At 48.7% G+C, this 21928-nt stretch overlaps 10 protein-coding genes across 10 annotated transcripts; 5 read left to right on the top strand and 5 right to left on the bottom strand.

Moving 5' to 3' along the window:
• Positions 1-720: 720 nt before the first annotated feature.
• On the top strand, positions 721-3465 carry N7469_002712 (UBA/TS-N domain protein; the record flags this gene model as incomplete). Its single annotated transcript, XM_056641632.1, has 4 exons — positions 721-2044; positions 2091-2381; positions 2428-3296; positions 3364-3465. 4 exons carry the CDS (start codon positions 721-723, stop codon positions 3463-3465), a joined length of 2586 nt encoding a protein of 861 aa, XP_056504126.1.
• A 305-nt stretch (positions 3466-3770) lies between these two features.
• Positions 3771-5237, bottom strand: trm61 (tRNA 1-methyladenosine methyltransferase subunit GCD14; the record flags this gene model as incomplete). The annotated part of the gene is made up of 1 exon (XM_056641631.1): positions 3771-5237. One exon carries the CDS (start codon positions 5235-5237, stop codon positions 3771-3773), a length of 1467 nt encoding a protein of 488 aa, XP_056504125.1.
• A 346-nt stretch (positions 5238-5583) lies between these two features.
• On the top strand, positions 5584-8078 carry N7469_002710 (cysteine--tRNA ligase; the record flags this gene model as incomplete). Its single annotated transcript, XM_056641630.1, has 3 exons — positions 5584-5655; positions 5711-5875; positions 5970-8078. The coding sequence occupies 3 exons, from the start codon at positions 5584-5586 to the stop codon at positions 8076-8078; spliced, it is 2346 nt and encodes a 781-aa protein (XP_056504124.1).
• A 1203-nt stretch (positions 8079-9281) lies between these two features.
• N7469_002709 (transaldolase family protein) lies at positions 9282-10069 on the top strand (the record flags this gene model as incomplete). The annotated part of the gene is made up of 3 exons (XM_056641629.1): positions 9282-9523; positions 9618-9945; positions 10007-10069. The coding sequence occupies 3 exons, from the start codon at positions 9282-9284 to the stop codon at positions 10067-10069; spliced, it is 633 nt and encodes a 210-aa protein (XP_056504123.1).
• Positions 10070-10588: 519 nt separating this feature from the next.
• N7469_002708 (PQ-loop repeat-containing protein) lies at positions 10589-11821 on the top strand (the record flags this gene model as incomplete). Its single annotated transcript, XM_056641628.1, has 1 exon — positions 10589-11821. One exon carries the CDS (start codon positions 10589-10591, stop codon positions 11819-11821), a length of 1233 nt encoding a protein of 410 aa, XP_056504122.1.
• A 795-nt stretch (positions 11822-12616) lies between these two features.
• Positions 12617-13543, bottom strand: N7469_002707 (type 1 glutamine amidotransferase; the record flags this gene model as incomplete). The annotated part of the gene is made up of 1 exon (XM_056641627.1): positions 12617-13543. One exon carries the CDS (start codon positions 13541-13543, stop codon positions 12617-12619), a length of 927 nt encoding a protein of 308 aa, XP_056504121.1.
• A 1135-nt stretch (positions 13544-14678) lies between these two features.
• N7469_002706 (co-chaperone SGT1) lies at positions 14679-16079 on the bottom strand (the record flags this gene model as incomplete). The annotated part of the gene is made up of 1 exon (XM_056641626.1): positions 14679-16079. The coding sequence occupies one exon, from the start codon at positions 16077-16079 to the stop codon at positions 14679-14681; it is 1401 nt and encodes a 466-aa protein (XP_056504120.1).
• Positions 16080-16369: 290 nt separating this feature from the next.
• N7469_002705 (terpene cyclase/mutase family protein) lies at positions 16370-18695 on the bottom strand (the record flags this gene model as incomplete). The annotated part of the gene is made up of 3 exons (XM_056641625.1): positions 16370-16460; positions 16524-18433; positions 18492-18695. 3 exons carry the CDS (start codon positions 18693-18695, stop codon positions 16370-16372), a joined length of 2205 nt encoding a protein of 734 aa, XP_056504119.1.
• Positions 18696-19244: 549 nt separating this feature from the next.
• Positions 19245-20796, top strand: N7469_002704 (uncharacterized protein; the record flags this gene model as incomplete). The annotated part of the gene is made up of 7 exons (XM_056641624.1): positions 19245-19521; positions 19602-19668; positions 19737-19845; positions 19909-19995; positions 20052-20132; positions 20198-20269; positions 20326-20796. 7 exons carry the CDS (start codon positions 19245-19247, stop codon positions 20794-20796), a joined length of 1164 nt encoding a protein of 387 aa, XP_056504118.1.
• A 469-nt stretch (positions 20797-21265) lies between these two features.
• Positions 21266-21928, bottom strand: N7469_002703 (E2 ubiquitin-conjugating protein UBC7; the record flags this gene model as incomplete). Its single annotated transcript, XM_056641623.1, has 2 exons — positions 21266-21519; positions 21679-21928. The coding sequence occupies 2 exons, from the start codon at positions 21926-21928 to the stop codon at positions 21266-21268; spliced, it is 504 nt and encodes a 167-aa protein (XP_056504117.1).

Raw genomic sequence — 21928 nt, 5'->3', positions numbered from 1 at the left:
TGTACCACCTATATGGTAGCGGCTGATTGAACATAAACCATCCATGGACGGATCCATGGATGATTTTTGTTCAATCAGTACTATCTGAAGCCCAGCACGATAACATCATGATATTACATTACGTTAACGACCTTGTTAATAAATACTCGGGGTGCTTATTCTGTACAGAAAACTACTAGTAACAGTATTCTATCACTGACTATCCATAGTCAGTGATAGAATACTGTTATTGCACGTGGTATCGTTCTAAGTTTAGAATCTACTAGATTTATACAGGAGATCTGGCTGCCAAGTTTACATATATATAGCTACTCCACACTAATGCACATATATAGTGCATATGTCCACGACTGACATTTGAACCCTCAAGTTCTTGACAATGATAACTGTCATATAGCGCTATCCAAGAGAAGACAGCAATTTGACCATTTTTGTAATTTCTCTATTCTCTTGTACAATTAATTTCCTGCCGAATGGTTAAAGCTGAGGCAGGCAACGGTGATGAAACATCACGTGCTTGTGCCCCCCCACAGGGGCGTAAGTGACCCTCAATGCGCTGATGAAGCTTGTCCTTTACAAACATCCTCAATTCATTTTTCGTGCGCGTGGTGAGATCATGGCATTTAAATTGAATCCATTCCCTGACTCCTAACACGCCAGACCTTTATCAGGCTCTCTCTTCTAAGCTCCGACCTCCCACGGAGCAGCATCTAGCCCGCCATGGACGACTTGAATGGGTTGAGTTGGACCCCCAGCTCGAATGCGCCCACCAATAAACCCCCACCGATGGGCTCTGGCTTCAATTTCCCAAGTGTACGATCAAATGGCCCGTCTGGTCGCTCTACCCCAATTTCTGCTGCCTCCAACCGCTCCCAGTCGCCGGCCAAACCCGCCACATCATCTACTGGAGACAGCTTCGCGAATCTAGTGTCTTTCAACTCCTCAGCAAACAACAAAAACCTATCACTCTTGGAGCAACAGAAGCGGTTGCAGGAAGAAAAGGCGAAGAAGGAAGCAGAAAAGCGCACTCAATACGAAGCCCAATACGGTGGCCAAAATACCCAGTTCTGGGATACCTTTGAACAAGGTCGCAGCCCAGCCCCCACACCGGCTTCGCAAACCATCTCACCAGCAGCAGCAGAAGAAGAAGAGGATGATATACTGGCTGCTTTCAATTCTGCAGCCCCGGTTGATGCATCCACCAATTTCCCCATCCCCCGCTCTACTTCGTCACCGCGGGTCAACGTCACCTCCCGGCAACCCACACCAAGCGCAGGGATCACAATGCAGGACAACACAGGCGGATTTGATGCTTTAGGTGACGACGATGACCCTTTTGGCCTGAATCAGTTGAAGTCAAAGCCAGCACCCCCTCCCGCCGCCACCCAAGCCGATGATGATGATGATTTTCTTGGGCTCCTAGGAAAGCCAGTGTCCGAAATTCCTCGCCAGCCAAGCCCGCAAGAACGAACAATTCCAGCCTCTCGGGATGAAGAACAAAGTGCATCTCCTATGCCATCCAGTGACGAGGATAGGGCAATTGCTGAACTGGTTGATATGGGATTTCCGGCGGATAAGTCGCGTCGGGCGTTGAGAACTACACAATCAGGAACCGATGTACAAGCTGCAGTTAGCTATCTTTTGACGACGGCACATGAAGAAGCCCGACAGAAGACGCAAGGTCGAGCAGCATCGACTGGGCCAGCCGGTGATCGACCAAATAGAAGCCAAAGTCGCAATGGCGATGGTCCATCATGGGTGCGGGAAGGTAGATCACAGACTCCCCAGTCGCGCACGGACAGCCGTAGTCCGGGTGCTGCAGAAAGTGATCCTGCTCAGATGGCCTCTCAATTTGGTAATAACCTGCTGAAGACTGCTGGCTCATTCTGGAAAGCGGGGAGTAAGAAATTCCAGCAGGCTGTGAATGAGTTTAATGCAGACCACGACCCTAGTCAGCCCAAATGGATGAGAGATGCATCATCTACACGTGAAGAGTCCCTTCCCCAACGTCCTCGACGGGGAGAGACTGAACGGTCACAAGCCAGTGCTTCCAACATGACCGACGAAGCTATGCTTCTCGAAAGCGGAAGTCCAGGCCCCCCCTCAAAAACCTGCACGCCCGGTTGCGCCTGGTGGGAATGACCGACGACAGGCATCTCCATCCCAAAATCTCCAGCAACCTAATTTCCTCCAACGACCATCTCGCCCAACTTCCACGGAGCCAAGGTCTCGCCCATCGCGATTTGCAGCAGAGGAGCAGTCGGCGCAGGCATATGTCAGTCCAGCTAGGCGACGACGGCCTCAGCCGCCAGCACAAGAATCAAACATTGATTTGTTCGATTCATCAGCCCCCCTCGCAAAAGCCAGGACCAACCTCACCAGTCCCGACTCCGAGTCCTGGGCCACCAAGAGCAGCATCGGCTCCAGTACGCCCAAAGGCACCTCCTAGATCTATACCACCGTTGTCGCCAGAGGCCCTGCAGGCCACCCATCGCCACCGTGAAAAGGCAGCTGAAGCATGGAAGCGAGGAGATTTCGCTGCTGCACATGAAAGCTACTCTACGGCCCTGGGCATGCTACCCGATAAGCATCCAATTACAATCATCATCCGTGGCAATCGCGCTATGACCGGGCTACGAATAGGTGAGCCCAAGACTGTCATTGATGATGCCGATACAATGCTCGCCGTCATCGGTCCTTCCAGGGGCGAATCTGAAACGATTGACCTCGGTAATGGTGATTCTCCAAAGCCGATGAAAGATTTCTTCGGCAAAGCTTTGATGCGCAAAGCGGAGGCTTTGGAGCACCTTGAGCGTTGGACAGAGGCGGCACAGACATGGAAACTGGCAGTGGAATCTGGCCATGGTGGAAGCACTAGCATTCAAGGTCGCAACCGTTGCGAGAAAGCCGCGGGAATCAGCAAGCCTCCATCTAAGCCGGCAGCACCTGCGAGCAAGAGACCAACTCCTGCATCCAAGAAACCATCCGCACTGTCAGACCTTTCCGGCTCTTCAAGCGCTGGCCAGGATTCTGCAGCGGTTAGTCGTCTCCGAGAGGCCAATAAGGCGGCCGAACGCGAGGACGACGAGAAATTTGCATTGTCCGAAAGTGTCGACTTGAAGATCGCCAATTGGAGGAATGGCAAGCAAGACAATTTGCGTGCACTTCTTGGCAGTCTAGAGACAGTTCTGTGGTCTGACTCTGGGTGGAAGAAGATCAATCTCTCAGAGTTGGTATTACCAAATAAGGTGAAGATTCAATACATGAAGGGTATTGCCAAGGTTCATCCTGACAAGGTTAGTATTTCTATCACCTCAACTGACATTTTAATGAATGTTTGTTTTTGCTAATTACACTCATCAGATCCCCGTCACGGCGACAACCGAGCAGCGTATGATCTCTAGCGCAGTTTTTGGAACATTGAACGAGGCATGGGACAAGTTCCGAGTTGAGAATAACCTTTGAGGGTTATAACATCTGTATTACTGCTGTGGTCTTTTCATTATCATTGTTTCATACTTCATTGCCATACCATTTTGGCTTCATTTGTCCGCTCCTCATCTGGGAGCATCCTTTAGAACATACTTTGCTAAGAGCCCTTCATGGCTTGGATGCACATGAGACTACGATCATATATCAAGCTTGCGTTTGAATCCAAATTTGAATTAAACATCATATGTATAGAACGCTTTTGAAAATGCTCCTTTGTTTATAGTACACCGAATTATTATTCCTTAGACTGCTCCACAAAAAAGCCTTTGGGAGTTTCTTCAAGTCTCGGTCTGCCCTTCTGTCGCCTGTCCAGCCTTGGCTTTTTCTTCCTGAGCTTCTCGCCAGCGAGCCTCCTTGAACTCCTTTTTCATTTGTTTCCTGCTCTTCCCGGCTGTTCCACGGTCATTATTGTCGGCCTTGTCCGAAGGCCACTTCCGGCGACATCTTTGCTCATCTTCTTCAGTCCACTCACGAGGTAAAAGGGCAAAGACGAGATACGAAGTATGTTGCTTGAGCTCGGTTTCGGAACGATGAGATAGGCGGCCCAAACTGTACGCCGGAGCTGTTGATTCCTCTACAGGAGATGGCTCTTCTTCCTCTTCCTGAATCTTTTCAGCTGCGGAGTCTTCATCTCCGTCACCGTCACCTTGTAGATGAGCATTGCGGAAACGTTTGGCGCGAGCATCATCTGCACGGAGCTTTTTAATAGCCTCGTCAACGTTCTTGGGGAAGACAGTTGCACCACGTACGCCCTCGGCATCTAATCCAACTCGATCCCGCTTCACCTCGATACGGTTGTGATTCACCTCCACCATAGATATGTCCAACCACGATAGCTTGCGCATCATGCGAATTGTACGCTCAACTTGCTCCAGACAAGGCGAGAAAGTGCAAATATACACCGTGGAATTAGGATCGAGCGGTGACTCTGCACCGGAAGCAGGTTTGCGCACCAAGTGCTTCAGAGCCAACCAAGGCGCAGGTAAATCAAGAAAGATAGCACTGGCTTTGGGTGAGCGGCCGGTCTTCGGGTCACCAAGAAGAAAGCCATCCTCGTAGACGTCGCGATGAGTCACTTCGACTAATCCATCTAATCCGTGTTCGCTGATCTCCTCTCGTACTCGTCCAGCCCGTTGCTCATGAAACTCAAAACTACACACTTTGCCCAGTCGTTGCTTTTTGGCCGCGGGTTCCTCGCCAGGGTATCCATTGAAAACCGCCCGAACAGATGCATGGGTGAAAGAGCCACTTCCAGCACCCGCTTCAATGATCGTACTTCCTGGGCGGGCGCGAAGTCGGTGGAGAATGTAGCTATAGTCTGGGGTGTAGACCACCTGGGTTCGATGGGGGAGCGATAGAGTCCAGGATTCGGGAGTCGGGTACATCATGTGCAAGAATCCACTGCTTGCTGCCTGCGGTAATTTTGCAGCGGTACTGGCACTGTCATCATCGGCGCCAGTGGTGGACGCATCGAGGTCGTCAGCTTTGCGCTTGGTAGGTTTGCGGCCGCGTGAGCCGGTGTCGACCTTAGAGGCTGCGATTTGAGAACCCCATTTTTGACCAATCAGAGTACTGTGTGGGAATGAACCAAATCGAGTATTGGAAACTTTTCCTTCCTTGTATCCCTCATTCTTGTCGTCGTAGGTGCGGAGGACAGTCGGAATTGTCTGATCGCGACGGAGATGCAGAAGGGCGACATTGTCGGCATGGGCGAATTCGTCGGGGGTCAGAAAGGGAGAAGGCATGGTGGCGCAGCTCCCAGTGACGCTTCAAATGAGTCAATGAATCGTACAAGGAAGAATGTAGAATCACCTGTTGAGTCACAAACTGTAAGGGAAAACAAGTTCGAAGTTGGAGAAGTCTCGAGACAAGAAAAAGTACCGATTGGGAAAGTAGGGCTCAGGGCTTGCGTGGCCAATCAGAACGAGTTGCTGCGGCGAGTCATCGTGGTTCCCCAAGACTGCCCCGCGCGTCCACTGGGTCTTTTGCCCTTTCTCTTCCTTCTTTATGCCCCTCACCTTGTTTCTCTCTTCTCTCTCTTTTTCTCCACGGCGGTTTGCTTTTAGATCCGTTGCTGCTGTCTCCAGGTCCATGTCGTCTCGTCAGCAGCCGCCCTGGCGGCAACCGCCAACCAACGCGGAGGTTCAACTGCCGCCGTTGAAGGTGTGGAACTCTTTAACCAAGTCTAAGACCCCCCTTCGTTCCAATCGATCCCCAGGGGAAGAAGGTGAATTGGTATGCCTGTGGTCCTACTGTCTATGATGATGCGCATTTGGGCCACGCCCGCAACTATGTCAGCACTGATATCATTCGGCGCATTATGCGCGACTACTTCAAGTTCGATGTCAACTTTGTGATGAACATTACGGACGTGGATGACAAGGTATGTGGTAGCAGATGGAGGTGTCAATGATCATCCTACACCGATCTTGAACCGTAAAAAAACTAATTGAGTTGCTATTTGAACCCCCGTTCAGATCATCCTCCGCGCCAGACAACAACACCTCTTCAACGAGTTTGTCGGTACCAACCCTGTCATTACACCAGAAGTGATCGAGACCGTGAAAACCGCATATGCCGCGTACCTGAAGAAGAACTTGTCTCTGTTGGATCCAGCTCTTTCTCCCGCGCAGTACCAAACTGAGGTGGAGAAGGCCTACGCGACAGTGCTGAGTGGAGGAGCTCTGCCGGGCAACGAGAAAGCTGGTGATGATGAGGCGAAGGTGAAGATGCACATCAAGACAGCGAGCTCAGCTGCAAAGGTGCTGAAGGATGCTGAAGCCGGTGCTAGCAAGGCCGGTGATGCCGCCTTGTTCGCCGAGGCTTTCTACACTGAGGCGCAGGATGTCTTGCTCCCATACCTGGATGCACTCAAGGGCGCATCAATTAATGCAGATGATCATGGAATCTTCACTAAGCTCACCAAGAAGTACGAGGAGCGTTTCTTGACCGATATGCGCGACTTGAATGTTCTCGACCCCAGCAAATTGACCCGCGTTACCGAGTACGGCGACAACATTGCTGAGTTTGTGGAACGTATTGTCAAGAACAACTTCGGGTACGTGACCGAGGATGGCTCTGTTTACTTCGATATTGATGCTTTCGAACGCGCTGGACACCCATATGCTCGTCTGGAACCATGGAGTCGATCGGACAACAAGCTGGCTGCAGAGGGTGAAGGTTCTTTGGCGAGCAAGACAACTGAGAAGCGTGGAGCTTCGGACTTTGCGCTCTGGAAGTCCTCCAAACCGGGCGAGCCAAGCTGGAAAAGTTCATGGGGCAAGGGCCGCCCTGGTTGGCACATCGAGTGCTCGGCTATGGCATCGGCGGAGCTAGGTCAGCAGATGGATATCCACTCTGGTGGTATCGATCTTGCTTTCCCTCATCACGATAACGAGCTGGCTCAAAGTGAAGCTTACTGGCATGACACTTGCAAACACGAGCAATGGGTCAACTACTTCCTACACATGGGTCACCTTTCAATTGCAGGCTCTAAGATGTCCAAATCCCTCAAGAACTTCACCACTATCCGCGAGGCTTTGGACCGAAAAGATTGGGACCCACGCAGTCTGCGTATTGTTTTCTTGCTTGGTGGTTGGAAGGATGGCGTTGAGATTACCGATGAGCTTGTGAGCTCCAGTACCTCCTGGGAGGACAAGGTCAATAACTTCTTCCTCAAGATGAAGGATCCTGCGGCTTTCCAGGGTGCCGGTACTGATACTACCCTTGCGGCTGACCTCGAAGCTGCCAAGGAGGCGGTGCACAAGCACCTTTGCGATTCATTCAACACTGTGGGTGCTATGCAATCCATTTCCGAATTTATCACAAAATACAACAGTGCAGACAAGGCTGCTTTGAACCCGAAGGATGTTGAGGCTTCCGCTCGCTGGGTTACTTCCATCGTCAACATCTTTGGTCTTAACGGAACAGCCACTGCTGATAGCACTGAGATCGGCTGGTCAGGTATCGACGTTCCTGAGGAAGCCAAGCCCTTCCTCTTCCCGTTATCCACCATTCGTGATACCGTCCGCCAAGCGGCTCGTTCCAAAGAGGGAATTTCGGCCAGTCAAATCGCCGATGCTATCAAGGTTGAGGCACCCGCTGAGGTCTCTGAGGCAGCCAAGCCTTACGCAGAAGTCCTCACCAACTTCCGAAACAAGGTTTCATCTCTGCAATCATCCGAGTCTGCTGGAAAAGAGGTACTCGCTCTTTGCGATCGTGTCCGTGATATTGATCTTTTCGACCTGGGCGTCTACCTTGAGGACCGCGATAATCTCCCGGCTCTCGTCCGTCCTGTGACTCGCGAGATGATCCAGGCCAAGGAAGAGAAAGAGACCCGCGCTCGCCAGAAGCAGCTCGAGAAGCAGAAGCGTGAACAGGAGGCGCTCAAGCAGCTCGAGAAGGGCAAGCTGAGCCACCTTGAGATGTTCCGTACCAACGAGTATAGCGCTTGGGATGACGAGGGTCTTCCCACGCGCGATGCTGCCGGCGAGGAAATCACCAAGAGCCGTGCGAAGAAGCTCCGCAAGGACTGGGAGCGTCAGAAGAAGGCCCACGAGGCGTGGCAAGCTGCCCAGGCTAAATAGATAAAAAGCATTATTTTCATTTTTTTCAATCTTTTGGATTGACTTTCGCTATTTGTTCATCAAAGGGGACTTTGGGCGATAACCGCATTGTGTTCTTGCATTATTTGGCGTTTCGGCATACCTATTATAGTAAATATCCTCGCCAATACATCCTTGTTTAATTTCAAGTATTCAGCTACTAGTAATACTCAATTACCATGAATCTTTTACAATATACTAAATCTCTCCAGTATTTTGATGCAAAACGCTATCGACAAACGTCTCGGCCACTTGGATCTCATTCCATCTGGCCATTTTGTCCCACGCTGTTTGGTAATCACCCCCACCCCCGCTGTGGATTATTTTGTATGCCCATTCGGTGGAGCAGCGGTTAGCATCTCCAGGTTGAGTAATCCCAGCTTGTCTCCACTGGGGCGTCTAAAGGTGGGATGTTCGGTGTAGAGAAGGCCGATTCCATTTCTTACACCTGTTCTTTGATTGTTCTCTAATCGTTGTGAAAATAATTGACTTGAAAACCAACTTTCATTCACATTCAGATCTTGAGAACGCCAAACTAGCTTGCTATCAAGATGACTGCTGTAACTGGCTTGGACTATCTGCGTTCGCGTACTATAGTGGACTGCGATACTATGGACGCGGAAGGTAGACAATTCCTCTCAATAAGACGATATGATTATATCAAATCCAGTTGCTAATGGGAGTAACCAGTGGCTAAGGCCCTTGGTCCATTCCATAATTGTACCTGCAATCAGGTAAGTACACTTTTCTTGGACAATAAGTGATTATAGGAAGACATCCTCACAAGCCATGGCCACTGATTTCATACGATTACCTGACCAAATCATCAGGCGATTACATTAGGAGAGTTATCCAAGCCAACCTCTGCGGAAATTGTGGCTTCCTCCAACGCGGATGCGAAGGCGCTCCACTCCAAGTACTCTTCCATCAGCGTGGAAGAGCTGGCCGTTGAATTTGCAGTATGTTGATCAGGAAGAGATTCTAGAGGATTGGGGGATAGTGCTGAATTTCTAGTATAGATGGTACGCTTGGCTGTCAGAATATCCAAGCACATTAAGGGTTCCGTCTTTGTGCAGACAAACCCGTATTACTCGTACTCCCAAGAGAAGACAGTTGTGAATGCCCTCCGTACGCTTGACTTTAACACCCCCAGCCATTTATTCTTTATCAAATCTACTGACATGGATGTTTCCAGGGTATGTGCAACTCTTTCAACATGTTGAGCCAGGATTCGACGTCACACGCATCGCTATCAAGATCCCCAGCACCTGGGAGGGTATGATGGCCTGTCATACTCTTGAATTAGCTGGTGTGAGAACCCTTGCAACTACACTTTTCAGTATGCCCCAAGCTGTGCTCGCAGCTGAAGTGGGCTGCACTTATATTTCGCCCTATGTAAATGAACTTAAGGTCCATATGATACCTGGGTAAGTCTTATACCAAATAGCAAGTCTGACCTCTGGCGGCTACATTCATCTCAGAACATACTAGTGATTTATACTAAACTTTAATACTTGACAGGCTCGTGGATGAAGCAAAGCTGCTTCCTCTCTGTCGAGCAATCCAGGAATACTACAAGTCGATCAACGCTTCGACTCAGCTTTTAGCAGCTAGTCTCACTTCGACCGACGAGATTTTTGCTCTTGCTGGAGCTGCTCATATCACGATTCCACCGAATTTGCTGGAACAGCTCACTCAGCCCAAGCCCGAAAATACGCCATCGCTGTTCGACTCTGCTCCGACTGAAGAGCTACCAGCGCCTGGAACTTCGTACTTGAATGATCCTGGAAATTTCCAGATCACTTTTTCCCGGGACGGTAATGGATCTAGTCACATTAAACTGACAGAGGTATTGTCAAACAACTTTTATTTTCAAATCTGCTGGATTGAATTCGCTAACTTAGTATTAGGCTGTTAATATCTTCTGCGACTTCCAGGACAAGCTAGAGCAGTTCATGAAGTCTGCCGCGTGAGCTTGGTCGGCCAAGTAGCACATATGGACTTTGATAAAGGTTATTCTCCCATTTGAAGATGAAATTTGATTCTCCTGATTTTTTGTCGATTGTAATAAATACTGCCTTGTAAATAGAAGATTCTGCACTCTATAGATCGTGTCCACGTGATCACCCGACGTCATCCACATTTGTCCCGCGGATTTCTCCAGCTTTTCCTTCCACGCCGAGTTGACATATTTTTGTCATTTATTGATGAAGAAGCCCTCTAAATTTGAATTCATTCTATATTTTTTATAACCGTCCTACGCTATTCTCAGCAAGATTCTTGATTGGGATCTTGGTCGATCATCCCAGTCTCCATCAGCAACATGCTCCCCCCCCACAGGCAGTTAACTTCAATATTGAGGCCCTCAGTGGCATTTGCGGGTATGCTACGCTTACTTCTATCCTCGCTGCTTTCCTTTTCATCTTCTATTCGTTTTGAGTCAATCGTGCTGTGTGACAATTGAAAATTTTCGATGATGCTGCACGACCGTTATGCAACTGTCTTTTAATTCTCCGATTCGACGAATCAGGAATCACTATGATCTTGTCCAACGGCAACCAGCTAACATCTTCTCCAGGTCCATATCTATCGCCTGCTGGGTAGTTGTATTCTCGCCACAGATCATTGAGAATTTCCGACGCGGATCTGCTGATGGCCTGTCTCTCTTGTTTCTCATTGTGTGGTTGGCGGGTGATGTCTTCAACATCCTTGGCGCCGTATTGCAAGGTGTGCTGCCAACCATGATCATATTGGCGGTCTACTATACCCTAGCCGACATCGTTCTCCTCGGTCAATGCTTTTATTACAGAGGATTTAATATCAGGGATGAGCTTTCCCCATCACCGCCTCCTGAATCAGACCAAGTTGCTACTGATCCATTGAATGACCGGGAGAATGGAAATGAAGCCACACCAACACCGACTGAAAGATCTTCACTCCTACCAAAGTCTAACGGCCATGTGCAAATTCAGGAGCCTGCCAGTAGCCACATTGGATATAACACTCAACATGAACAACGGCCTACATCATCGACGTCTGCTGGGGGAAGACGCCATTCCGCAACTTCATTTCGTGATATTCTGCATACTCATGTTGATGGCACACACCTCTCACCTGCGACTCCATTTATCGACTCGAATGGTCCGGCATCAGATGCTGCTCTGCAAAGACGTCGACGCCGTCGAATCTCCACCCTCCAAACATGCCTTTTTAACTTCGTCGCCATCATCCTCGTGTGTGCCGCTGGTATTGTGGGGTGGTATGTAAGCCCGGCTTCGAAATCCTCAAGTTCCGAACCCGAACCCCTCACTATGGATCCGCTTGGCCAGGTCTTTGGATACCTCTGTGCAGTTCTTTATCTGGGTTCGCGCTTGCCCCAACTCTTACTCAACTTCCGTCGCAAGTCTACAGATGGGGTATCCCTTCTATTCTTTTTGTTTGCTTGTATCGGCAACTTGACCTACGTTCTCTCTATCTTGGCATACTCACCTGTCTGTCAGGGGGTGTCTTCTGCTTCTGATAACTTGGATATGTCTGGTCACCGCCACCGAGCACATTGTCGTCCTGGTGAGACCTCCGCACTTTACGGACGCTATGTGCTCGTGAATCTATCCTGGCTCGTCGGGAGTGCCGGTACGCTTTTCCTGGATATGGCCATCTTTGTGCAATTTTTCTTATACCGAGATGGCAAGGAGGCCAGCGAAGATTACGCCGATGACGAATAAATTTATAAAATGGCGCACATGTTTAATGATTTACATAAGATTCATGTCAATCGAAGAAAATCGCTGCTTTCACACATTTCTTATTACGAACGCATCCAGAGCCTGTCCATAACGTAACGTAAATATTCTGTCTACCATGCTTCTCACATCTAACATCACCAGTATTGATATGTTCTTGAGCACAATTCACTGTACTTCAAATATCAAAGTTACCGGAGGGGTTGACTAACCCACTAGGTAGCTTCAATGTTATTATCTACATAGTAGTGTTGATATTGTCATAGCGTCTATCCTTATTGCGGTGATACCAGCCACCCGGTAATTCAGAAAATCTAGGCTAAATTTGTCGTTGAGAAGATGACCTCCAGAATGGGCGCTGCAAACCTCGTGGGGTCAAGGGAAAATATTGTAGCCCTATGGGGGTGTACATAGCTTGCAGAGAATACTAGCCTCCGCCTCGATCTCCCTTCGCTCCATGGACCACTTCTTGCCCATACAATCTTCAATAAGGCAACCCAAAAAGTCACTGATTTCCTCGGAGTTGTGTTTTCCAACCTCTTGCCAGTCAACGTGCTGACAATGCTACCAAAACCATCTTCATGTTGACGGAAATGAGGAGAACAATAAAGGCAACAGCCTTTGTTCACTCGGGCCGGAATATCTTGCATCGCATGCCTACCTATTTAGGTGTACGAAGCGTGGAGGTTGCGTAGGAGCGACCCTTGAATCTTGTAGTATATTCATGACATGTAATCTAACGACTTTTTTATCTAAAATGGATACATTTTGGTATAGTCATCTCCCAAGGTCAGCCAAGAAGGAGACAACCGCGGTAGCAAAGCACTTAGCATCATCCTGTCGATCGACGAGATCAGGACCAACCTGCTCCAAGAACAAGGCCAGCTTAGATTCCTTCCATCCCATAGTGGGCGCAGCATCGATACACATCTTCGACAAGCCGAAAGCGTCCATCTCATAGTGCCCTTGGACAGATAAGACACGGCCAGGGTTATAAAGACCTTGAATAGGGCAGATGGGGGTACTTCCAACATTAATCCATGGAGCAGGTAAAGAAACAGGTGGAGTATCGCTCAAAGAGACAGCAGCTCCCTTCTCAACCGCCATGACACGGTCGCCGTGAAACATCTGGATACGCATTTGACCCTTTGGAAGGTGACCAAGAGCCGAAGGGAACGATTGAATAAATTTCTCGTTAAGATCAACGGTGTAAATACCAACTTCTCTTCCGAGAGGGCACTTCTCGACATAAACGTCGCGAAGGTCGTCTTCAGGATCGCGGACCAGCGCGTGGGAAATGAGCTGATGACCGAAACATGTGCCCATGATACGGACTTCGGTATATTCGTTGTAGACGGTCTTGATAAATTTCTCCAGCACTTGCATCCATGGCGAGTGTGGCATTTCGTAGACACCTGGCGAACCGCCGGTGATCAAGACAGCGTCGATAGGGTTCAAGACGGGATATCCATCTTGAAGGTTGGCACCACGCATCAGATGGAACTCGGGATAGTGGCCTCCGCGAATATCGTATGGTGTGACGGTTATATTAATAGGGTTGGTAATGTCTGGGTTGGTTTCATTCAGGTGTGCTGCTGTCTCGCGGAGAATGCTGCGAAAGTGTGCGCTGCAAAGACCTCGTGCCTCATAGAGACCACGGGCTGGGATATCGACATCCAGCACTGCGATGTGAATGTTGCGCATATTGAAAGAAGGCAATAAAATGCTATTTGCTTCGGTGTGAGAATTTGCGGCTGGGAAGATGGCAAATGTGTAGGGATTGTGAAAGCTGACAAGATGCGAAAGAACCGGGGGAAATTATACCACGGCGGATGAGAAGGAGTCCTCGGATTGATTTAGGTAAAAAGAATTCAATTGTGTAGAGGTTATTTGAAATCCGTGAATAATGAAAATCCAAGGTTTATAAACAATCTTGGCACGAATACTCCAAGTAACCCCAACGGATCGGAATGATTAGGTAAAAGTTAGGGTTTCCGACCAGCGAGCTTATTTTGAGCCCCGCCGTTACGTGGGCTTTTGGTTCGCTCAGCCACGTCGATGGTGAAAATCTCACTGCAGATCAACTCCAATTGCCGGTTCTTGCAGTTAATATTGAAAATCATGGTCAATGGGATCTGGGGTGCCCATGCGGGCGAGAGTCAATGCTACAAATTGCCTTTGAATGTACAATGACGGATACTGGTCTGTCCCCGATATACCCCGTGGACACAATCCTGAGGGTGGATAAAGTGTGTGATTTTCCCAAAAATTTCCACCGAAGACCAAAAAAGTCTAGCCCAGGCCACTTTGGGAGCCGTCTCCGAGATCAACACTGTTATTCGGGCGAAAGTACTGTAGATAGCTGGTAGGCGTTGACTCTTGACTCCTAGTTCTCTCTATAAGAGTTAATCACAACAGAATGAAAACCTGGGTTTTTTTTTGGTAGCCACACTGATGGTATTAATAGTAAGCTCGATAAGTAGTTGAGCAGAGCAGAAGTACTGCACTAGCCTAAGTGATTGAACAATTTGAGACTAAAGCTGTTTAGGGCTGAATAACATTGGTGGTAGTACTCAGAAGAATCACAGTATTGAAAGAAAGAAGTTCATCAAAAGAATTTATTTCAGAAACACTCATCATTGTTTCATACCACGCGAGATAAAGCAAGGCCCCATATACTTATAAAAAAAGGCTACTACACATTGGCATTCTCAGCTAACTTGTCACTCAAATTCCGAACCAAAGCAAACGAAACTGCAAACTCCACTAGCTAAATGCGATTTGGACGTGAAAAGGTCATTAGGAGCAATTGATAAAGGCAATCATTTTAGAGACAATCTCAGCTCTTGTGCACATCCATCTTCTTGTTGCCAACTTCAGACCAATTGGTGCTGAGTGAAGTTCCCTCGCTCTCAATATAACTCTTCATCATGGCACGACGGGTGTCAGGATCCGCGCCGGCATAAAGCTTCTTGAAGAATCCATCTACCGCGTCACCACCGAAGTCCGAATCCACAGATTCGGCGTCTGAGTCATCTCCAGACACTTCGTCCTTCTTCTTTTTGCCCTTGGACCTGCTCGAAGTGAGTGAAGATGCAACCTTGTCCCAGTCCTTGGCCCCGTAGCGAGATGAAGTCGGGTAGGCAGGACCCGATGGGCTTTGCGCTGACGGAGCAGCAGGGCGATCTGCAATTTTGGTTGTATCGGTAGAGCTGGACTCTAACGTTCGCCACTTTTGACCTTTTGATTGCTTTTGAAGAACCAATTCAATTTTAGTTCCCATGATGGAGACCTTGGAATTGGTAGCGTCGATCGGGGCAAAGAGCGGGTCGAGAGTGAAATCGTAATCAGAGCCGGATGGAAGAGGGAATTGCAAAGATACCTGAATGCCAATATTAACATCCGATGAAATCAAGGTGTAGCCTACTTGATGACTTACCGATTCCTCCTTTATATCTGTTTGGACACTGTCCTTTTGAATGCCCTTGACATAGAGCGTCACGACAACAGAGTCACTTGATTGGTACCATTCGTGGCGCACCTTCTCGGGCACGGGAGCAGAGGGCTTGTTCTCATCGACTCCTTGGCTGCTCTGCTGGGCCGGTGTAGCAGTTGAACCTGAAGCTAGCGGAGAATCTCGTTTCTTAGATTCGTTGGCAACCGGTGCCGTCTTTCCGGACTTGAAGCTCTCCAGCTCAGCTTTGATTTCCTTTTCAGTTGGGATTTGAGTGTCACTGGGGAATTCAACGACAGTGACAGCTGTCTCATCAGGGCCACCAAGATCTTTGACCTTGCGGTCAGTCTTCATCTTCCAAATCTGCAGCTCAGCCCCGTCTTTCTTGCTCTTTCCACCTCCTGACATCGCAGCCTGTAAGCTCGCTGATTTATCCTCCGGGCCACTTTCGCTCCGAGTCTTCGAGTCGATAAGGTCGAATAGAAATTTCGCATCGTGGAATCGGCCAAGTTGGAACAGCGAAACCCCGCGACGCATCTGAGCTGCGAGAATCAGCTCACGTTTGCCGCGCTCCCGAGCTAGTGCCAGAGCAACCTCGGCATCTCGAAGGGAAGCAAGGGAGTTAGGACCACCGTCTGCGGGTTTTACGCGGGAGTGGGCGGTCGAACGTTGGATGTAATAATTGACTGCGCGGGGTAGTTCGGCGAGGGCGCGGGTATAGTGTTGGATGGCAAGGATAGCGTTGGAGTTCTTGAGGGCCTGTTCGCCCTGCGCTGCAGCGTTCATTATAGCGGTAATTATTCAGTTCCCAGCAAAAATGGAGACCGGTGGAAAAGGTGAAAAAATGCAGAAGAGGGAAGTGAAAGCAAGAAAGAAGCCGCCAGAAGCAGCTGGTGAGGCTCCGCAGGGTTGGTCCAAGCTTCTTGGGTGGGTCTTGCACGAAATAGGAATTGACACATTTACTGTATTACAAGGAAATTAGATAAATGTCTATTAAAGAATGGTATAAATTAAGAGATAGATATATATAAGTGTTGATGGTGTGTTGGAAGGCTAGATAGATCAAGGCATTTTTTTCACTTCAGCTCGGCGTTGCCGAACTTGCGGCTATACAGGCCAAGGGCGCGAATTGGCCAGTAGAACTTGTAGTTGGGATAGGAGATCATGCTAGGAAAGGTCAGTAGGTAGTTCGTTGATGTAAGAGACAACTGGAGCGTAGAAATTACATACCATGATTGATTGAAAACTCCCTCGATTGATTCCTGGAGCCACTCGCCATTAGCCTGCTGGCGGGACATGAGCAGCTTCATTGCCTTCTCTAGAGGTTCCTTATGAGGATAATCGGCCTCCATCAGTGCCAAACAGGCCCAGGCTGTCTGCGTAACTTGAGACTTCTCATGCTGAACGTATACATGTTTCTCACTGCTGAGATATGATTCTCCCCAGCCGCCATCCTCTTGCTGCTTCGAGATCAGGAACTCGCAGCCACGGTGAGAGTTCTCACTCTTGTCGTATGTCTCACCAATACTGGCAAGACTCTCCAGCGCGAACATCGCAGCATATGTAAAGCAAATTCCCCAGGAACCGTACCAGCTACCGTCGTCTCGCTGCATGCGCTTGATACACTTGACAGCCTTCTCCTTAGCGGCCCGGATCTCATCTGCGCGATAGTCAGGGTAAAACTTGCTAAAAAGCGACAAAGCGGTCACGGAGGCAGTGGTGCATTCAGGGTGATCATAGCTGATCATGATACCGCCAAAGACTTCGGCAGCGTTGAGACACTCGATCTTGGGAGAGGCGCGGGTGCTCTCATATTCAGAAAAACCACCGCTTGGGTTCTGTAACAACAATAGACAATCAACGCTATCCTTCAAGCGATCCAGTGAGATCAGCTGAGGAAATCCGTGCATCTCTTGCAGTTGGAGGGTGGACCGCAAACCCTCTGCAGTACAGTCGCTGACGGTATAGCCTTGAACCTTTGTGCTGAATGGCCAAGCGCCCTTGCGGTGCTGGCGATAGCATTCGTCCTGACGAGGAACGTTCTCCCGCAGCTGGTGGTCTTCAATAAACTCGAGCGCTTTGGTCAACATGGGTCGCCATTTCGGATCATCCGCGAGGCCAGCAATCACGACTGCCTGGGTCGCGAAGGTCGTGTCCCAGACCTGAACACCATTGGTGCCATTGGCTAGCATACCCTCATGTTTCACCCACATATAATCATGAAGACGGTACGCATGGCGGCGAACGGTTTCGCTATCAGGGCCGTCATGAATGTAACAGGAAATCATATTCAGAGGGTTGCTAACGGGCCCAACGCCGGCGTAGTCGGTGTTCTGATCCTCCATACAAATCAAGTCCCAGACCCACTCCTCCGAGCGTCTGACAATAGGACCGACTCGGAAGAAAGGATTGTAGAAACGGACTAAGATTTCGTTGATGCCATTCAACACCCATGTTTTGGGGTAATAGTTATCGGCATCGTGAATAGAATTGCGATGAGATGCAAAGTCAATAGAATCATAGGGTTGCGTGTAGAGCTCTTCCCGGAGCTGCTTAGTCAAGTCGTTGAGAGGCATTGACCATTTTTTCGACCAAATATAGGAGAGAGGCAAGAACACCTGGCGAATGTGAATCCACCAGCGCCAAGGGGCAAAAGGAACCCAGTCAGGAAGCATCCAGATCTCAGGGGGAACTGGGTTGACAGCATCCCACTCCATCACCCCAAGAATGCTGAGGAAGGCCTTTGCCCAATGAGGTCCATAAATGGCACCACCGAATTTATGCAGAAGACCACGGGCCTTGATCATACGAGAATCGTCCTCGTTAACACCAATAATTCGAAGAACGACGTAGTTCATAGCAGTGCCAAAGACTGAGCTATGGCCTTCAATATGTAGACCCCAGCCACCATCCTCGGGATGTTGACGGGCAAAGAGATAACGCTTGATCTCTGTCGCATACGCCGCTGGGATAGGGGTATTGGTCACATAGTAGGCAATAATGATGGAAGGAATCATAAACATGGGGCCACCATACTCGCATGCCCAATTACCAGCATCGAGCTGCAGATGCGAGAAGAAAGATAAACCATTCTCCGCTGCCTGGAGCGGTGTCTTGGCCTCTGGCAGAATAGGCAAACCCTGGAGGCAAACATGTTAGGAATTGAGCATTGAGGAGGGAAACAACTTTAAAACATACAGTGGGGAGACCCAAATGATACTTTTCGGCAACAGTTTGTAGCCAAGCACTATTCTCTTCATCGGATTCAAGATAGCGCCAAGTTTGACGGCCTTCTTCATTGACCAGACGCCAGCGGGAATAATCCGTCTTCAGGTCGCCATTCTCATCAGGAGTCAAGTGACCCTGAGCCGATGTCCTCCAAGGGGCAATATGTGAGGTCATTGTGTAACAGACCTGTTCAATTGAGGAATCTTGAACCTGAAGCTGGGGAGGTGAAGTGGATATAAACAGCCTCGCTCCACCCCAGATTTTCTTAGTCATCATACTCACGGCTGCGGTGTACAACCAAGACCAGTTCGTATGTGCATGTGAGATCGTCGAAGAAGTAAATATGCAAATATTGCACAAACTACTGATTAATGTAAGAAAGGTATTTTGTATAGCACTGCTATCTTGTGAATCGTAGTGTGGTTGTTGAGGTCAAATACATGACCAAAGAAATATCGACAGTAGCCACTTTATAGTTCCTCACTATATACTTTGCGATCTCCCCAAAGTGACCAAACATAAACATTGTTTTTAATGGAAAGAATAAAAGGGGATGACTAGAAGACACACGTAAACGGAAGCCACGAACGTGCAATGTAAACAAGGAAAGCGCCATCGACCACCAATTCCCAAGTTGGCAGGTGCGGCTTGACCTGGGGAATATCTCCTTCGTCCATCCACTCCGACGATCACATCCTCACTGAATGCGCAATTGAACATTCAATGGCCCTCAGACACAATTTCCCGCAGGCGGTAGTGGTCGGTCAGACCCCTGACTCCTCGGTCCGCACCTATATCGATGATACGCTCACTGCCCTTCTCCGAGAATTGACTTTGGCGCCATCGGAAGGTCAACCATCTATCACTCTACGCTCCAGACCTGATAGATCGAATTGCGCGGTGAATCCGGTCAATGGAGCATTGGAAGCTGTGTGTGGAAGTACATCCTATCGTACTTATACATGGCCAGGTAACACTGCGCATGAATCATGGAAATTTAGTACGCATGTCCTGTGAATATCTTGTGATGATTGATGAAGTGGCGGGATGCTGAATACATGACGACTTTGTTTTCTCCAGCGGTAGTGATTCGTGTCTTATCAGTGATTGATCAATGTCTGAGGGAAGGAAGATTGATATCGAAGCGGTATGTCGAAGGGGCCGCTTGACTACTATGGGAAACCTCGAGAGTTTCTGCTGATGATTCGTGTCCAGGGATATATATTACATCGACCCGGCATACTTCCAGTCCCAGACTACAGTGAATAATGTCATTGACGATATTGCTTATACTATTGGAGTCAACCGATTGGCTTTGAATGTTGTGGGTTTCAATCAGAGTGAATACACAATGTGTGGGAACTCCTAATGATGGTCAAACGTCTAGGAGGCAGCTGGAAAAGGCCTTATAGCAGGCTCGTTCCTTTTGCTACGTGACTCCGTGGTAGTATTGAATGCCCAATCAGTTTTTGAGGTGAGCAGGTATTCTGAAACGTTCCATTGAAGTATGACTTGACCTCACTATATTAGGATACTCTCATTCCCCGAATACAAGACAATGATAAGATCGATATTTCAAATGCCCGTTGGGTACTTGTTATTGAAAAAGAGGTATTTCTAGCCGCAGCCATCTCGCCAGTTTTCGACCAAGCCCTGACATTATAATGCTAACACAGGCGGTATTCCATCGACTGGTCCGCAATAACTATCACAACAAAGCTCTTGCTGGGAAAGGGATCCTCATAACCGTGAGAATGTGCAAACAAAGCTGACAATAGGAGAAGATCTTACTGAAGAAACATAGGGAAAAGGATACCCCGATATTTGCGCTCGTCAATTTCTCCATAAGCTGTCTAAAGCTACAGGCAGCGGCGACCAGAGACGACTTCGATTCTACGCACTCACTGACGGAGATCCACATGGTCTTGCAATACTCTCAACGTACAAATACGGTTCATTGGCTCATTTAAATGAGAATGCACTACTGAGTCTTCCGAGTTTACAATGGTTGGGTCTCAAGTTGGCCGATGCTGCCCATGGAACGCAAGATTCTAGCGGAAGCCACTCTCTCACATTGACAGTACGGGATCGCAAAAAGATCATTTCCATGCTTCACCATAGTCCAATCTGGGCAAGCGATGGTGCTGAGCCAGAATGGTGTGCTGAGCTTCAGCGAATGCTCATGCTAAATGTCAAGGTAGAGATCGAGAGTCTCTACGATGGTGATTGTTGCCTTGAATCGTGGATTGATCAAAAGATGTTTCGCCAGCGGTGACTATAAAGGACATATCCAAATCGGGTGACAATGCATATCGAGACTTCAAGTTCAATCATAAAATACTGGAGTAATGAATATCTACTACACTGATTATTACTAACTAACCAGCTGGTTCATAATTGATCGTACCATGCAGTGTAGAGTAAGTGAATTTGTAGAAATGCCCCTACCTGGATTCACAGAACAAATTTCCTCGAGAACCTCGAAGGGAGTAGTACTAGGAGGGCTTGAGTGAGAAGAGAACCTTGAAGTTATAGATAATGCACCAAGAGTTCTTTATTCCGAATGCTATATGAACAGACAAGCTGCAGAGCCAATCCCTCGCTTGCCAAGCAATGAATGCATGCTAACAAAGGACAAAAGAATTCAGAACCATCAGTCCCCGACTCCAATCATCAAAGCGTAAATTTCATAGGGGATAGGAAACGACAACAAGAGAACGACAATTTGATCAACAAAAGGATAATTACAATCCGAGTCCCTTGCGCACTTCATCCCGAACCTTTTGTTCGTACTCGGCCCGTCGCTCCCGCCACATCTTCGCCGCCTCGACATTTGCAGGACTCTCATCATTCGGTTCAGCAAGCATGCTCATGACCGAGATCAGAATCTTCTCCACGCTCTGAATGGGCGACCAGCGCTCCGAGGCATGTTCGTAGTGATTGGGGTCATCACCGGGTGGGTGGAGGATTGAAATGCAAACGGTTCCATTGGGGTAAACTAAAGCGCGAAGATAGGATCAAGTTAGCATTGGGTACTACTGATGCAGTGAAGAGCAGAATGAGGAGAGGATGTTTATCGCGGATTTGCGGGGGTAAAAGAGGCCAGATCTGGTTTTGTTGCAACATCGTCAAACAAGCTCCCGCAGTAATGACGTACCGTTTGGATGCCAGACTCCTCCTCCGACGAATTTCATCGTTGGTGGACTGAGAGGGTAATCTTTGGAGAATCTGAGCTCGGCTGCGAATACGCCACCTTCAAATGGCGTGCCTTCGGGGCCTTGGATCAAGGCTTCCCAGTAGAACATGTCATCTTCCGAGACTGGGCCTGCGGTGATGCCCTCAGGTGGGTTTGTGGAGAGATTTTTGTATTCATGGAAGAGACGTTTCTGAGCGATCGAGGTGCCCAT

The sequence above is a fragment of the Penicillium citrinum genome (genome assembly GCF_028827155.1).
Source record: "Penicillium citrinum strain IBT 23319 chromosome Unknown utg000002l:1.0-3833315.0:1.0-3834789.0, whole genome shotgun sequence".
Taxonomy (NCBI): domain Eukaryota; kingdom Fungi; phylum Ascomycota; class Eurotiomycetes; order Eurotiales; family Aspergillaceae; genus Penicillium; species Penicillium citrinum.
The sequence above is the reverse complement of the archived record's forward strand: the minus strand, read 5'-3'. Positions and strand labels throughout refer to the sequence as shown.